Source organism: Euleptes europaea, chromosome 5 (genome assembly GCF_029931775.1).
Source record: "Euleptes europaea isolate rEulEur1 chromosome 5, rEulEur1.hap1, whole genome shotgun sequence".
Lineage (NCBI taxonomy): Eukaryota > Metazoa > Chordata > Lepidosauria > Squamata > Sphaerodactylidae > Euleptes > Euleptes europaea.
In genome coordinates this window covers 46827658-46845855 of record NC_079316.1, presented here as the reverse complement: position 1 = coordinate 46845855, position 18198 = coordinate 46827658, and the positions used below count along the sequence as shown (strand labels likewise).

At 43.0% G+C, this 18198-nt stretch overlaps 1 protein-coding gene across 1 annotated transcript in view; it reads right to left on the bottom strand.

Annotated features, from left to right (window-relative positions):
- The window catches only part of DZIP1L (DAZ interacting zinc finger protein 1 like), a 41034-nt gene that overhangs the window by 8026 nt on the left and 14810 nt on the right, over nt 1-18198 (bottom strand). Inside the window, exons 6-15 of the mRNA XM_056850422.1 lie at nt 17281-17442; nt 13118-13255; nt 12502-12564; nt 11766-11906; nt 11209-11239; nt 9573-9623; nt 8558-8691; nt 5308-5500; nt 3097-3319; nt 2707-2912 (exon numbers count right to left, since the gene is read on the bottom strand). Coding sequence (XP_056706400.1) covers nt 2707-2912; nt 3097-3319; nt 5308-5500; nt 8558-8691; nt 9573-9623; nt 11209-11239; nt 11766-11906; nt 12502-12564; nt 13118-13255; nt 17281-17442 — 1342 coding nt within the window. The remainder of the gene's footprint in view (nt 1-2706; nt 2913-3096; nt 3320-5307; nt 5501-8557; nt 8692-9572; nt 9624-11208; nt 11240-11765; nt 11907-12501; nt 12565-13117; nt 13256-17280; nt 17443-18198) is intronic.

Below are 18198 nucleotides of genomic sequence, written 5' to 3'. Positions count from 1 at the left end.
GAGAGCTGGCTGAAAAATAGGAAGCAGAGAGTAGGAATCAATGGTCAGTTCTCCCAAAGGCGGGATGTGAGCAGTGGGTGCCTCAGGGATCTGTGTTGGGACCAGTGCTTTTCAACCTGTTCATCAATGACCTGGAGTTGGGGTTAAACATAGGGCTGTTGAAAAAAAATTCGGTATAATTCGGATTTGGCAAAATTCGGCCCGTTTTGATTCGGGCCGTGCTGAAGTCTGAACTCCCCCGCTTCGGATCCCCGAAATTCGGGCGAGATCTGGAGTTCGGGGGGAAATTCACCCCCCCGCGCCTTCAGGGGGCTTCCCTGAAGGCGAGCGGGGGCCCCTTTAAATAGATGTGTGCCTCCTGGCCGGGAGGCGCAAATCTCCCCCTCGCCCGCCTTCAGGGAGCTTCCCTGCTCCTCTTCCCGGGACTCCCGGGAAGAGGGGGGATGGGTTGTCAAGCCCCTCTGCGCTGTCTGCGCAGGCAGGGCAGAGGGGTTTAAAGACTCCCTGCCCCTCTTCCCGGGACTTCAGGGAAGCCCCCTGAAGACGCGCGGGGGGTCTTTAAACAGATTTGTGTCTCCCGGCCAGGAGGCGCAGATCTGTTTAAAGACCCCTCGCACGCCTTCAGGGAAGCTCCCTGAAGGCGGGCGGGGGGGGAGATTTGCGCCTCCTGGCCGGGAGGCACAGATCTATTTAAAGGGCCCCCTGCACGCCTTCAGGGAGGCCTAAAGGCGCACGGGGGGGGGACAGATCTGCGCCTTCCAGCTGGAAGGCACAGATCTGTTTAAAGGGCCCGTATTTGCTGAATTTATTCGGGAACACCCCGAACTCGCCGAATTAGGCTCCCCGTTTCCCCCCTTTTTTGAGTTCGGTTCAATCCGAACCGAAAAACCGCCGAATCGGGGGAAATTCGGCTGTTTTTTGGTTCGGGCCAAACTGAATCGACAGCCCTAGTTAAACAGTGAAGTAGCCAAGTTTGCAGATGACACCAAATTATTTAGGGTGGTTAAAACAAAATCGGACTGTGAAGAGCTCCAGAAGGATCTCTGCATACTGGAAGAATGGGCATTAAAATGGCAAATGAGATTCAATGTGAGTAAGTGTAAAGTGATGCATATTGGGACAAAAAAATCCCAACTTCACATATACACTGATGGGATCTGTGCTGGCAGCAACAGACCAAGAAAGGGATCTTGGGGTGGTAGTGGATAGCTCAATGAAGATGTCAACCCAGTGTGCGGCTGCTGTAAAAAAGGCAAATTCCATGCTGGCCATAATTAGACGAGGAACAGAGAATAAAACTGCTGATATCATATTGCCCTTGTACAAATCTATGGTGAGACCACACTTGGAATACTGTGTACAGTTCTGGTCACCACACCTAAAAAAGGATATTACAGAGCTTGAGAAGGTGCAGAAAAGAGCAACCAAAATGATTAGGGGATTAGAGCAACTGTCCTATGAGGAGCGGTTAAGACGCTTAGGGCTGTTTAGCTTGGAAAGAAGGCGGCTGAGGGGAGACATGATAGAGGTCTATAAAATTATGCATGGTTTGGAGAGAGTGGACAGGGAAAAGTTTTTCTCACTCTCCCATAATACTAGAACACGGGGGCATCTGCTAAAGCTGGAGGGGGAGAGATTCAAAACAGATAAAAGGAAGTATTTTTTCACACAACACATAGTTAAATTGTGGAACTCCCTGCCCCAGGATGTGGTGATGGCTGCCAGCTTGGAGGGCTTTAAGAAGGGAGTGGACATATTCATGGAGGAGAGGGGTATTCATGGCTGTTAGTTAGAATGGATACTAGTCATGCTGCATACCTATTCTCTCTGGTATCAGAGGAGCATGCCTATTATTTTGGGTGCAGTGGAACACAGGCAGGATGGTGGTGCTGCACTCGTCTTGTTAGTGGGTGCAGTGGAACACAGGCAGGTTGGTGCTGTTGCACTCATCTTATTAGTGGCTTCCTAGAGGCACCTGGTTGGCCACTGTGTGAACAGACTGCTGGACTTGATGGGCCTTGGTCTGATCCAGCAGGGCCTTTCTTATGTTCTGACAGAAAGGGTTTCTGTTAGTAGAATAGAACTCCCCCCTTCCCACAACCACAGATAATCTATGAAATGGGATCCTCAGGAAGAGCATAAGCAAAAAGCCAGAGATCTGCAGTAGGAGGAGGTAATGGGAAAACTTACCCACTCCTGCTAGCAGAAATTTTCAGCATGAACCTACATTTGGTTCTGGATGATGACAGCCAAGATGGTATAGCAGCTCAGTCTGCTCTCTTTGCAAAGCATTGTGCAGATTAAATTGTTCATATCTATCACAGGTCAGTCTCAGAATTTCATCAGGGCACCATCTCACCATTGCTTAAGTTCACACACTAGAAAAACCTCATATCAGAGATATGTCAGAGAAGCAGAAGCCTCGTCAGCATTTCATATATGCTACAATCTTGACCTTGCCAACATTCCAACAAAGTTACCACTCAACTCCATAATATAACTGCATCCCATTCCAACTCTTTAGCACAGAGAGCCTTTGTTCTACCAGACTATACCAAAGAACGTCTAGGCAACAACAGCAGAACTAAAGAACAGCCTTGGCCAAACACTGGTGATAAGGCCACAGCATCAATACCAAACCCTGCGGAAGGGACCATGGGGAGTTGTCTTGACTTTCTTTGCTTACGAGACACTATTATGATTCACCTGAAGGTGTAGCTGCAGTGAAGAGAACCTTTCCTGTGCTGCTTTTCCCCTGAGACGGTTCTATGTCAGATGAATCCCAGTCACTTTCTTCATTCTGTGTCACTTTGGGAGGATCTGGTTTTGTCTTGAGGGCTCTGAGCTTTGGAGAGGTAAAGCTCGATTCTTCCTCTGATTCTTCTTCTTCTTCAGAGCTGAAAGGTGAAGTGCTGGAGAAATGTACCAGATGAAAAATTAAGAGAAACAAATTTTCTCAACTGTGCTGCTGTATGGGATTGGTGGTGGTGGGCCTTCCCACTACGCCATGATGGCAACTTGTCAGATCCCAGAGGGCTAAGTGCAAGGTCTGAGGGGAAGTGCTCTTTTTAGGGCACAGGGTAACATGGAACTCACCTATGATGGTGGACAGCAGGGGGTTGAGGGGAAAGGGGATTGCTCTTGACTTGCTTTGGAGAAGATAGCCTGGGGGTCTCCAGTGAATTAGTCATGGAGCTGACTTTGCTCCGAGGAGCTGGTTTAGGCACTTCAAAGGCATATGGCTGCAATTCAGCTTGCAGCTTTTTGGATTTAGAAGATGTAACGCGAAGTGGGGAACGTGGGCTCCTTTGGGTTTTAACTGAAAAGAAAGAGAGTATATTAGAAACCATAGTGGAAAGGACTATTGTCATCATGACACTGAAGAGCCAAGTGTATTTTGATATGCAAAGCTTACATTTCCCTTGAGCTATGAGAATATCCTGTCATGATTAATGTAAAAGAGAGAACCAGAATAGAGGCAAGCATGGTGTAGTGGTTAGAGTGTCAGTCTAAAAACTAGGAGACCTAGGGTTTAATTCCTACTCTGACATGGAAGCTTGCTGGATGATCTTTGGTTAATCACTCTCTCAGCCTAATCTCACTCAAAGGATTGTTGCCAGGATAAAATGGAGGGGAGGAGAACTATGTAATCCAAATTGGGTCCCCATTGGGGGAAAAGGCACAGTATAAATGAAGTATTTTTTTTAGTGAATATTCTGGATCGTGTAGGGTTTACCAATTGTACCCTTTCCCCTAAGGTATTCAAAGAATGGCCAAGCTATATGTTACACTGGAGATCCATGATTGGCTCTCCTGTCTTTTGCTTTATCCTTTAGAAGCAGCTACAATTACAAGAGTTCAATCTGAATCAGTGCCATGATAACTGAGTGGTTTAATTCTCTCTCCTCATTCCTCTCTGTGTGTGTGTGTGTTAAGTGCCATAAAGTCGCTTCTGACTCATGGTGACCCTATGAATGAAAGTCCTCCAAAATGTCCTATCTTTGACAGCCTTGCTCAGAACTTGAAAAATTGAAGGCTGTGGCTTCCTTTATTGAGTCAATCCATCTTTTGTTGGGTCTTCCACTTTTCCTAGCAGGACTGTCTTTTCCAGTGACTCTTGTCGTCTCATGACGTGACCAAAATACGATAGTCTCGGTTTAGTCATTTTAGCTTCTAGGGTCAGTTCAGGCTTGATTTAATCTATAACCCACTGATTTGTTTTTTTGGCAGTCCACGGAATCTGTAACACTCTCCTCCAACACCACATTTCAAAGGAATCTATTTTCTTCCTCTCAGCTTTCTTAATTGTCCAGCTTTCACACCCATACATAGTAATAGGGAATACGATGGCATGAATTAATCTAATCTTGGTGGCCAGTGACACATCCTTACACTTCAAAATATTTTCTAGCTCCTTCATGCTGCCCTTCCCAGTCTCAATCTCCTTCTAATTTCTTGGTTGCAGTCTTCCTTTCGGTTGATGGTGGAGCCAAGGAATAGAAAGTCTCGAACAATTTCAATTTCCTCATTGTCAACTTTAAAGTTGTGTAATTCTCCTGTAGTAATTACTGTTGTTTCCTTGATGTTCAGCTGTAGTCCTGCTTTGGCACTTTCTCTTTTAACTTTCAGCAGTAGTCGTTTCAAATCTTCATTATTTTCTGCCAATATTCACTATTTTCTGCCAATTCCTCTACCCTGATAAATACTGTCCCTACAATCAAGTTGTTTCCCTATAAGGAAAAAGACAGATTACCATATCATATCTGCTTCCCCCCCCCCGCCCCCACTTACTGGGACTAACAGCACTCGGATGAGCCAATATCTTCTGGAGAAATGGCATGAGGAAAAGCATTACTTCCCAATCCTAGGGTTGTAGCTCCAATCCAAATAGCATCTGTCATGGTTGTTGTATAAGTACAAGAGATCCAATGACAGATCCCACAATATAAATGTTATTTGACCCTAAATGCTTTGGAGTACTTCCCACATTAGTAAATTTATGTGCTTTAATATTTCTGTGCCCTGACCTGGATAGCCCAGGATAGCCCAATTTTGTCAGACCTTGGAAGCTAAGCAGAGTTAGTCCTGCTTAATACTTACATAAAAAAGGGTGGACCATCAACTTTTATTATTCAGGGAAGCATTTGCATCTTTAGATTCCACTGAACAGATTAATCTACCAATTAAAGCATTTTTATTCTTTAAAAATATTGTAAACCACTTTAAAACTGTAGAAGAGTGAGTAGTATACACAAAATAAAATGTGTTTAGAGTTGTGGAATTAACAATCGTATCATGAAACTTTACCTGATATTCCAGAGAATGGCACTGACATACCATTTTCATCCTTCTGACTCCAGTGAAGTTTCTCTTTCAGTGTTTGCTCAAGTTTGCCTCTTAGTGTGAGGAGATGTGGAAAATTTTTGGCTTTCTGCTGCTGTTGGGTTTTTATCACACCTTTCAAGTTTTTATAGCTCTGAGATGAGATACCTTTCATACCCTGTAAGAAAACTAATCATGATCAACATAAATCATGTGGCATAATTCTCCTTTAAGTCACAAGGGACATAACTTAATAGCAACTTCAGGTACCTTTCATTGGAGAAAACCTAGTAAGTTTTAGCCATTACCAGCAGAAGAGACTCAAAACTCAATTTATTTATTTTGGGAAAATCACCAATTGTCCTCCTTACTGCTTCTTCAGGCATAGCAAGACAATTCAGGAAGGATTAGTTTATCACCTACAATGACACTGTTTGGGTTCTTTGTTCCTTGAGTCATTCTATACAGTCACAAGATAGAGGGACTCCGCATAGGCAGCTTCAGGTATGCTGACCACCTATTATCTGCCCCTGCTCTTCCAAACTGAAAGTACAATTTACAGTTTATTGAGCTTAATGTTTCATTTAATTCAGTGACTCCGGGCTATGTAGACTGGGAATATTTCCAAACAATTTATTTATTTTTCATTCCCGATTCTCACAATACGTTTAACTGATTAAATACAACCCCAGTTCATCTATTCAGTTTACTAGTGCTATCTCTGCATTTATAACATTAAGAAACAAGCTTGTTAAAATGTTCCACTGAAAAATATGTTAAATGCACCATTATAAAAATATAGCCAAACAGGAGAAAAACAGTTTTATTTTCAATTCCTACCCCCAAAAATGTTCAAAAATAATTTGTGGAAAATTTATAATAGGTTCCCTCCATACAACTTTTTTGGTCCCTGACAACGCACGTATTGATCCTCTCATGTACGTTACAACATAAAATTGAAATTTATATGTACCCTTAGTCAACAATAATGTATTTGTCTTTTGAGCTAGCAACTGGTACAGCTGTCGTGGATTGTTTCAGATAACAAGATTTTAATGTTTTTGTGGCTAGTCAAAATTTTTAACATAAATTGTCAGTGCAACCCTGTGCAGTTAGTCCAGTCTAAACCAGTTGATTTTAGTGGGCTTACCCTGAAAAATCTGTGCATAGGATACATTGTCAATTACTTAAGTAATATGCATTAATTAGAATCTGTGACTGTAACTGTCAGTTAAACAACAACAACAACAATTTATTAGATGCTTAGGCAGCTCTATCTTGACGAGTCGGGCTCAGAGTGGCTTACACATTGTTGCACAGTTAAAACTAATACAATATATAAGTTAAGCTAAAACATAAATTAAAATCAACATTTATACATCCCAGCAGTATAGGAAGAAGCGAGGGAAGGAAGAGAAGGGAGGCTAGCAGGATAGAAACTGTTACTGCACTCAACCATACACCCGGAACAAGTCCATTTTGCAGGCCCCGAGGAATTGATTTAAGTCCCGCAGGGCCCAGATCTCACTTAGAAGAGCATTCCACTGGTTGAGGACATCTGGACATCTTTCGGGCCAGGGATCACCAGCAGATTTTCTCCAGCAGAATGAAGAGCTCTTTGGGGAACATAATTAAGACTGTTCTATATGGGTCAAAGGATCTTTTCCCAAGACCTGGAGAAAACAGCTTTAGAAGTTGTTCATCGTCCCCTGTATTTGACTGCTAGGGAATTAATGACTTATATGCAGTCAGTCAGTATAGGTTTGGATATAAAACTGAGTCACTCACTTACTGCTGAACAAGCCCTTCCAAGCTGGATGATGGAGGCTATGCCATGCATGCTTTGTGAGCAGATCCTTGGATTTGAGCGAAAATGTAGTTGGCATGATTGGGTTGGTTGGTGTTTAAACAAAGGTCTGTCATTGCTGTCATCCTCCAATATGGAGTCTCAATCCACAAACAGATCAATAAAGTGCACAAACTATATACTTTTAGAGAGTTCTCTGTGCGTCCTCCTCCTTTCCATGTTTAGTGTACTGGGATATAGTTTTCCAAGTTCATTAGTTTCCTTCAGGCCTTGATGATCTAAAGTGTCCAAATGTCAGCCCCATTGTATCAACAGAATTAACCTGGCAAAGTGAATGGGTGAACAGTTCTGTCCAGGCTCTTCGCTTTCCTAAGGGAAGACTGGCAAACATCAGTATGCAGCCCAGGGGATCAGGGTATAATTGCCAATTTGTGAGGCTGAATCACTACCCTAGAGTTCACATACTTATGACACTGCCTGTTTTTGGCAGCTTGATCTTCTGTTTCTTCATTCCAACTCTTCTGTCTTAAGAGACCAAGCCCTATGAGGAAAGGTTGAAGGAGCTGGGTATGTTTAGCCTGAAGAGGAGAAGACTGAGAGGGGATATGATAACCATCTTCAAGTACTTGAAAGGCTGTCATAAAGAGGATGGTGCCGAGTTGTTTTCTGTTGCCCCAGGAGGTCAGACCAGAACCAACAGGTTGAAATTAAATCAAAATAGTTTCCGTCTTGACATTAGGAAGAATTTTGTAACAGTTAGAGCAGTTCCTCAGTGGAACAGGCTTCCTTGGGAGGCGGTAAGCTCTCCTTCCCTGGAGGTTTTTAAGAAGAGGTTAGATGGCCATTTGACAGCAATGCTGATTCTGTGACCTTAGGCAGATGATGAGAGGGAAGGCATCTTGGCCATCTTCTGGTCACTGGGTGTGTGTGGGGGAGGTAGTTGTGAATGTCCTGCATTGTGCAGGGGGTTGGACTAGATGACCCTGGTGGTCCCTTCCAACTCTATAATTCTATGAATTCAGACACAAGGAGAAATTACAACATGTTCTTATGCTACAGTCATTGCAAGTATTCTGAGGAAAAGCATTTCTTGGACCCCAGAGGAACTTGGACAGAATGCTGCTTAATTAGTACTTCATGAAAATAAATTATGCAGTATCAGGTTCCCTTGATTTCCTGCTTGGGGGGTGGGGGTCTGTGGGAGACATATTGTCTCCTTTTCACAAGCCATATCTCACACACGAAGATTCCTAATGCTGAAGGAAGGAAGCGCAGCCAGTGTGGAGGGGACAGACTTGTAATAAGATTTCACTCTTAACTGCTGGATACTTAAGCAGGTACTGTGGTCCTTGGTAAAGTTTGCCATTAGAAGTCCAAAGTTGTCCCAAAGGGAAGAGAGCTATCCTTTCTCACTGTCTAGGAACTTACCCGTTTCACTCCCATGCTCTCCAGTTTCTCTTCCAGCGTCTCCTCCAGAATTGGCCGAAATTGCTTCAGTAAGTTTGGATTCCTCCTCAATGCTTCTAGTACCCTTTTCTTCCTATCCAGAGTATCTTCCAGTTCTACAGAGGGGGAAAATGGCTAAAATGGGAGGGGGAAATCTCAAGTGATTTGTAATACTCCAAAGCTTTGGTATTATTTTCATATCCCTGAAAAAAGCTACTATCTAAAATTTTATTTCAGGCAACCAGGTGTTTGAAATGTTCTGCTGTTTGTCCCACAGAACTCAAATACAGTTGTTTTTATTTACCAGGTCTAATATAAAGGAAGATTACATATCTGTTGGTTGGATCTCTTTCAGCCAGCTTTATCACTTCAGAGAAAGAAATATGGCTATCAGTTTACCCCTTAAATGTCAATCAACAGGGAGCAAGTCAATCAACAGGGAGCAAGACTATTACAATTAAGTTTGCTTCCATATAAGGACAACTCCCCATTGTGCTCTCATTGACACTGTGCATGGGGAGGGGTTGTAGATTTAAAAACAACCCAGCAAAAAGCCCACCAGAGGAATGGGGGAGGAATGGTGGGAAGGAGGGGAAATAAAAGACAAAATGGCATCAGATGTGGGCAGGTGGGTGCAGAAATTTACACCTTCTCATGGAAACTCTCCCCAAACTTGCTTTGAGTATGAGCTTTCTGGAAAGGTAGTACTAAAGCAGGTGTGGGAAAAAACACATTGAAGCCAGGGAAAATCTGAAAGGTGGGCAACTGCATGAAGATGTTGTGTGGAATCCCCCCCAAAACCACTACCCCTTTTTTGGGGAGTGGGGAGCACAGAGCAAAACTCTCAATCTGTAAGAAGCCTTGGCATGTAATACTTTTTCTTGTGTTGCTGGAAACCCTACAGTTAGAGCACCCTTCCTTTTTTCTTTGCTGGGAGATGCTGAATTTGAAATAAAACACCTGGTTAACACCAAGAACGAAAACAGGTGAAAAATACCTTCTTCAGTAGACTCTTCAGTTTTTTGAGCCTCAGATGCCTCCTGGAATTCTGCAAAAAAAGATGAAGCGCATTATTCAAATTCTGTCTGATGGTGCCAGCACTGTGTACACCTGTTCTTGGATGCAGCATAGCACATCTTCAATCTTCCAGAAAAAATCCACTTCTTTTCATTAAGAACTAAAACACAATGACATGAAACCACTTCATCATTAAGCAACAAATACGCAGGACTGGGTTTTGAAACACCAACAGGCATGAAATAACTAAAAAGTTCCTAGATGAGGAACTTTGAGGAACGAAAACAATGATTGCAGATTTCAGTAAACACTTCTTACTGAAATTCCTACTTGACAGAATCACAGTAAGCAAACCTGATTTCTGCTATTACATAATCTTGGGAACAGCACTAATAATAATTCTTCAAGGTCAAAAATCACATGCTTTTTCAAGCACATTAATGATCACTGAGGAACTTTCACCCACTTTAGTTAAAACCAGCTCCTTGAAATAAGCAGGGGGCCTAACAGGAGGGGAGCAAGAAGATAGGGATGACCATGGGTCCCATGTTGCTAGTGATAGCCCCACCACCTTTGGCTCGCTGTATGATAGTGGGACAGGCTGACAGAGTCAGGCCAACCGAGCAGACCAGAGGCGTGAATTTTTCTTTCTTGTCCACACTGGACCTTGAAAAGACATAGCTGAAGGCTGGCCAGGCATTTGGTGCCCCTCTCCCAACACATGTGTACAGTTGTATGGAAGGAAATGATGAGCAGAGGACTAAAACTGTGCTGCAAACATAAATGCATTTGCCTACAGGTGAAACAAAAATATCTGTGTAAAGCCAACTCCTTGCTGGGCTATCAGTTGATTTTGAAACCTGATACAAGTGGATTTAATATTTTGGTCTTTCATACATGCCTACCACCAGCAGCAGAGGGCACAAAACACTTTTAAATTGGCAACATGTGAAATTATTTCCAGACTTTTCAGTTTTTCTTTACAGTGCAAAAAAATAATAATCAAGGATTAATGTATCGTTGGACTGCATTTTCTGCCAGTCAATATGCTGGGCTCTACCAATAACAGAGAAGAAAGGAGAGGTTGCTCTCATTCCAGAAATAATCCTTATTGTCTACTAAACCTCTAGAGACAATTAAGGACTTTCAGCCTCTTAGCATCATAATGAAAAGTCTGACTAAAGAAACTCGCCCTTACAGTTCTGCTCTAATGACATTTCTCCTTTTAATCAGCCAATAGTGTGCAACTGTAGAGCCGCTATTAATCATTAATCCTCGATGTGTGGTTTGTACTGGTGCTGCAAGAAACCTTAGTCTCCAGAAAACAATCTGTAGTTGTCACTATTTATAACAGCAAGTAACTCTGGAATAAATTGGGCTTTTCTTGCTTCTAGGCTTCTGATTCAATTTTAATGCCTCAGACACTGAGATCAGAGGTGAAATGGCCTTCGAACAAGAGTTGGATAATTAACTCCACTGTGTGTTTTGAATGAAGATATGGTCATTGCAGAATTTCCTTATCCACCTGACTAAACTTGCCCATGTATTATACACCTGATAAAGAGACAGAAAGAACAGTCTCATGTTGACGGGAATTCCACATTATTGGACATTACCTCTGGCTTTGCTAGAAGACAGACGTTTAATCTGCAAGGCAAAAAATAATAATTAGAAGACCAGCTTTTGTTTACAATAGTAACTGCTAACTTATTATCAACATTTATACAATCAAGAATAATTTCAAAACAGAGCCCCATGTGATCCTCATGTGTGCTGTATACTTTATGCTAGGAAATGGGATAAAGGGGCCAGAATCTCTAAGTGGTGCTCCAGCATAAAACCCATTGTAGTGTGGTATGTTCTTTCCTTCACAGCAACCTGATTACCAGAATCAGTTTGATACGGGACAAATTTGTACCAAGGGAACATTCAGACATGTGGGTTCCCCACCTGTAATCTGAAGTGGCTACAGATTCATTCCTGCAACAGCTGCATCATGTGATTTTGCTGACTGGGTGGCTTGGGGCTCTCACAGCAGAATGGGCCTCAAAAGCCATGACCTACTTTGGTTGCAGATCAAGATTCAAAAGCCCTACTCTGCATGGCTGAGCCTCAAGGGGGGAAACAGAGAGCTTTTAACATGGCTGTGGCCAGGAGATCATAGTAAACTTACTGTTTTCTCCTGAGACTGGATGATCTTGGCCTGTTCCCTGAGTTTTTCAGTGAATGTTGCAATTTGCTGCTTGTTGTGCTCAGCCATTTTCCACTGGTCAGTGGACAAGGAGGCCCGCAGTCTCTCGTTTTCTCCCGTCAGCTGGAAGGAGAAAGCAAGTAATATAGAGGTTTGAGAATTATCATTTTGCATTAATAAAACTTCCTTGGTACAGTATAATGATCTACATTTACTACATTCACAGCTAAATAGGACTGCACTGGCATTTGGTTTTCCAGTGAGGATTCAACATTCCAAATGTACACATACAATGTATTTCCTATGTACTTATTAAATAATATCTTGAGTCTGTCTTTCTCCACTAACAATGCACCTTGCATAAACATATTTAGCATAAACAACTAGTATACATGTACTATGAGGATGTTTGAATTATTTGCTTTTAGATTTTGAAACGCCTTTTCAGCTTCATTTTTGTAAACTTGAGCTTCTTTAGTATGAAAAGGTAGACTACAATTGTTAAAAGTATAAGTTGTTACTAAGCTTCCCTCTCCACCAGATTCCAGTTAAATCATATTAGAGAATGATGGAAAGGCACTGCATTTGGGAGTCTGATGTGGATGGTGACCAAGATGGATGTGTCTTTTTAAAAAGCGAGCTGCGCAAATTGACCCATCTGCCCTGGGTACAGCCTTTTGATGAGAAAGCTATGTAAAATCCTCTATGGTGTACATACCTCTTCCTTTTCCATCTGGTGTGCCTTTTGAAGTTCATTCAACCTTTTCTTCCACTGTAATTTCTGACAAAGTAAAAAATGCCCCAATTTTTATTCACAGCTACGGCATGGTATCCTCTGTCACTAAGAGTGCGTAAATATATGCTACCTCAGTTCTCCAGTCTTTGCATTGAATCTGAAATATGAATGAAGTCTGACATACAGTGTAAAGCTACTTTAATGTAAGGTCAGATAATCTTTTTCAGTCATGCCTTTCTGATACACCAATCTTCTGAAGAAAGTGGGCTGGATCATGCAGATCGGTTCTCCTATTGCTGGCACCTTCCTCTGATGCACGGAGCCTTCCTCAGGTGGAAGGTCCTCATTCGTTTGCAAAAGGATCTGTGTGCCAGAGGTAACCGCTGCCATTAGTGGAACAAATCCATGGCATCCAGCCCCTACGAAGAACACTGGCAACTTGCCTGCTGTGTAACATTCCCTTTCAGAAGGGTGACAGTCTCCCCTGACATGACATTTATATACATATATTAGCCTAGCTAATCATTATACACAAAAAAAGCAGGAAATGAATACCCTGTAGACCACATAGTAGATCAAATCCACTGTGCCTTCCTACCTGTTGCTCTATCTTGGTCTTCACCTCCTCTAGTTCTCTCTGTGTCTTGCTCCATTGCTGCTTGTCATTGGAGTCATCTTCCTTCAATATTCCCAGATTGGAGACTTCTATATTTTTGACCTGCAGTTCATGAAGTTTCTGGAGAAAGTGTAGATGGTATATGTAAAAAGTGCCAGTGTCAGAGGGCATCTCTGAAGTAGGTTTGCAGTTGAAACACAACAGCCAGGGAGGCTGTGTGACGCAGGCCTCACTATGGATGTATTTGCTAGAAGGGGGGGCACAAGCACTTCACAGCCTGTTTCAGGTTCTCTCTTCATTGGGAAAAGAGATTGAATGTAGATATCTTCCACAAATATCATTATAACTGGATCCATGCCTCCCCAGTTTTCTGTACTTAGGAATGGTGTAAGGGACCAAGGGAAAAGCTTCCTTAGTATACAGTCTGCTTCCTTTGGTTCTGTTTCTTAGAGATGTTTGCTGGGACAAAGTTTGAGAACTCCTGAGGGACAGAGCACCAGTACAACAAGAACTGGTGCTGGACTAATATAGATATCACAGTTTTTCTGATGCATTTATTGCATATTTTAATCAACTTGCCCGCACTCTGCTTCAAAAACATGTTAAAAACAAACCATATTAAAAAAATAAAATCTATAATAATAAAGGGATGTGCATGTCTGTTTGTGACAGGCATAAATAATCAGAGAGTAAAGCTACGAGTTTCAAAATTGGCCACCATTTTCAGGATGATCATAGGAGCTGCAGGGCCAAAAATGAGAATTGTAACGTTCCTGTGTTATTTGCAGTGGAAGCAGTGGTTTACTTGCTAGAAGCCAAGAAGGTAAAGGCAGCACAGACAGGGAGAGTGCAGAATATCCCCTCCTTTACAAAACGAAGGGGGTTTAACAAAATCTCTGAGTTATACTTCAAAAACCACTCCTTTCTTTGCTACAGTGTCCTTAGTCAACAGTTGTCTTGGCAACCACTGAAACTCTTTGAGGTGTACGTTGCATCTTCCTACACAGATGTAGATGGCGGGCTGTTTGAAAGGCTTGTAAAAGAAAGAAAACAGAAGTGCCTAAGGCAGACATGTTTTCCTACAGACGGTGCTGAGGGGTGCTATGCACTGTTACTGTCACAATAACCAGTCTCAAATAAAACCAAACGTACCTGACAGGACAAACAGCACCAACAGTCACAAATCTGCCTCAGCTTTAAAAAGATGATAGACACCACCTGTACAATGAAAGTACCCTGTGTCTCCTCTTTACAACCAGCAGGGTTGCCAACAAGAACAGCCACAACTGAGACTCCTAGGGACATTTCTTTCAAAATAACCAGTACCTGACTAAATTAACAGGATCTCTAAAGGCCACTCCAAAGTCAGCAACCTGTATCTCTACCGTGGTTCAGAAGCCTGAAAAGAAAGCAGTCAACAAGCCAAAAAACCATCTTCAGATAATACACGGGGGGGGGGGACCTTTGTGTACATTACATTTCGAGAGCAACCATCCTCTTAAGCAAAAAAAAAAAAAGTATCCAAAAAGCTTTGCAGCGGTTAATGGACAACTATCCCAAGCTATCAAACCCTCAGAACTGTACACATCAATATAAACAGAGATACTCCTAACAAAAGGAACTTAAAAACATTCAAGGCAAAAACCATAACAGGACAACCAAAAACAAAAGCTAAGGGGGGAAAAAACCCATCACTCACATAAAATAACAACATTTACTAACAGAAAATACTGCCAGAAACACTAACAGAATAGGTCATGTTGAGATACCGTATATACTCGCGTATAAGCCGAGTTTTTCAGCCCAAAAAAAGGGCTGGAAAAGCTGGCCTCGGCTTATACGCGGGTCAATACAGTAGAGGGAGGCAGGAGGGAGGGGGGAACTTATCGCCGCCGGGCCCGCGCGGCTTCCCCCGGCCAGGAGCGTCCGGGGGGGGGGGCCTCCTGCGGCCGCAGGAAGGCCGCGCCTCCGCCGCAGCCGGGCGGGCCCGGCTCCCCCCGGCCTGGACCGGCTTGGAAGGGCCTCCTGCGGCCGCGGGAAGGCCGCACCTCCGCCGGCTCCCCCCGGGCTGGACAGGCCTGGGAGGGCCTTCTGCGGCCGCAGGGGGGGACCCGCCGCCTTCGCCGGGCCTGGAGCGAAGGTAAGCCTGCTGGGGGGGGGAGGGGTTATAAGACGACCCTCGGCTTATACGCAGGTGCCTAATTTTTCCTCATTTTGGGGGAGAAATTAGGCACCTCGGCTTATACGTGGGTCGGCTTATACACGGGTATATACGGTAATACTAAAATTATACAAGAAAACACCCCCTATGGGGGGGGGAAGCCTTTTTTCCGATTTTTATATAAGAAAAAAGGCTTTTTTTCCCTCAGCAGCGGCCGGGAAGCCTATGAGGAGGCTTCTCAGCTGTGCTGTCCTGGCCGCCACGCCTCCAGCTTCAGGAATGCACTGTTACTACCATAATTAATCATTTTGCTCTTTCATTCCCATAGCTAATTTTTTGATATTTGTTAATTCATATTTTTAATTTAATTAGTTGTTATTAGTTATAATTCTTTAGCATATATTGCGTAAATGCAAAACTGTTGAATAAAATGATTTACATTGCATAAATATATTAGCTAACCTGAAATGTTATGTTAAATTATATCCCCAAACCCCATAATATTTGTTTAAAATTTATGAATAAAATTAAAATCCAAATGCTGCTTGTTTTTACTATGTGGTGTTGTAACTGATTTCTTTTAAAAGGTAATGGTCCCCTGTGCAATCACCAGGTCATTCCTGACCCATGGGGTGACATCACATCCCGACGTTTACTAGGCAGACTTTGTTTTTACGAGGTCGTTTGCCAGTGCCTCCCCAAGTCATCTTCCCTTTACCCCCAGCAAGCTGGGTACTCATTTTACCGACCTTAGAAGGATGGAAGGCTGAGTCAACCTTGAGCCGGCTACCTGAAACCAACTTCCGTTGGGATCGAACTCAGGTCGTGAGCAGAGCTTGGACTGCAGTACTCTAGCTTACCACTCTGCGCCACGGGGCTCTTAAGTGATTTGTCAAAATTGTGTTGAAAACACATATCAATATAGCAGAAAAAATATAGATGGCCAAATGCTGATTTTGGGGTTAGGCTGAGGAGCTCACAGGGGGTGGCCCCTAGTAAAAAATAAAATAGGTCCAAGAAGCCAGGCCCTAGAGTCATGAATTGCAACTGCCATATGTTAAATGAAGCACAATTCTAGCCATAATGTGACTGCACCTTCCAGCCCTTCCAGGAAGAATACTACTCAGGTATTTCATTGTACCCAATAGCCACATTCCATGCCCATGTTAATCCCTATTAGTTCAAATGACACACAAGGGAGATTAGCAGAAGAAGAAGGTGCTGTTGAGTTGCAACCAACTCATAGCATGCCCATCCACGGGGCAGCTCCAGGCAAGAGACAAGCAGAGGAGGTTGGCCGGTGCCTTCCTCCACGTAGTAACTCCAGCAGAGAAACTGGCTAAATGCCCAATTATGGAGTAAACTGTTAGACTTCTGCATTTGCAGTTCTGGTTTAGTGCTAAATTTTCCAAGCTGTAGTGAACGTGGTTTATGTGTGACTGAGAATTCATAGCCCTTTATAGGAATCCAACCCTTCCTTTATATATTTTCCGTATTTCCATGCATAAATCTCAAAACCTATAATGCAGGTTTCCTCAAAAGAAATTTTTTAATAGTTTTAAATTATGAACTTTAGTAGCAACCTGATTTTTAAAAACAGCATGCCTGTTTACTGAAAGAAGAAGAGTTGGTTTTTATATGCTGACTTTCTCTACCACTTAAGGAAGAATCAAACCGGCTTACAATCACCTTCCTTTCCCTTCCCCACAACAGACACCCTGTGAGGTAGGCAGGGCTGAGAGAGCTCTAACAGAGCTGTGACTAGCCCATGGTCACCCTGCTGGCTTCATGTGTACGAGTGGAGAAACCAACCCAGTTCACCAGATTAGTGTCCGCCGCTCATGTGGAGGAAAGGGGGAATCAAACCTGGTTCTCCAGATTAGAGTCCACCAAGCCAAACCACCGCTCTTAACCACTACATCATGCTGGCTCTCAAGGAAAGTGGAGAATATGCTGAAAGGAGAAAGCCATGCATTTACCATACCTCTTCCAAGTTGGAATTCTTGTTGGAAATGTCCTTGAATTCAGTGAGGAACAGCTGCCGGAGATCCTCCATTTCCTTTTGAAACTTTCTCCTCTCCTCCTCTTTCCAGCTTTCAAATTTCTTCCTTCCCTCTTCTTCTCTTTGGCGAATATTCTCTGCTTCCTGTCAAGGAAATAACAATGAGAAATGGGCTAGGAAGAACTGAAATTATAGACTAGTTTGGAGCTGCTTCCAGAAACCTCATCTCAACAGGCACTCAAATAAATTGCTGGAGGTATTTTGAGGGAAATGCTGGGGATGGAGACTCAGAGCCAGTGTTTACTATGTTTTTTTATTTATTTAAAACATTTTTATGTTGCCTTTCCACCTGATCATGGTCTCTAAGGTGGCAAACATAAAAACATTGAAACATCTGAACAATAACATTTAAAATTATAAAATGATCCAATAAAAACATGTAAACAACAAAACCAGGAAGGAGGACTAATAACTGTTATCAAGGGTATGCCAAATGAAAGAAAACAGTCTTCATCCACTGCTGGAAGACACTGAGACAGACAGACCAATGAATCTTCCTGGACAGGGAGTTCCAAAGTTGGTTCCATTTGGGTACTCAGGACCAAACTAAACATTATAGTTTTGAAAGAGTTGGGTGTGGGTTCCCTGGACCCAAATCCTATTACCTGCAGCCACACAGCAGTTGAGGGAACAGCTTCTAAAAAGGCACTGCATGGGGAGGAAGGACTCCTGCCTCCCCCAAAATCATATTCCTGTATGAAAACCATGCTGGGGGAGTTCCCCTTCCCCCCAATTTTACTTCTGCACGTGGAGTATCTGTGCACATGGAGCAGCAAAATCAGGGAAATGGCTCCCACCCAGCACAATTTTCAAATGGGAAACTGGTTTGGGGGTGGGGCA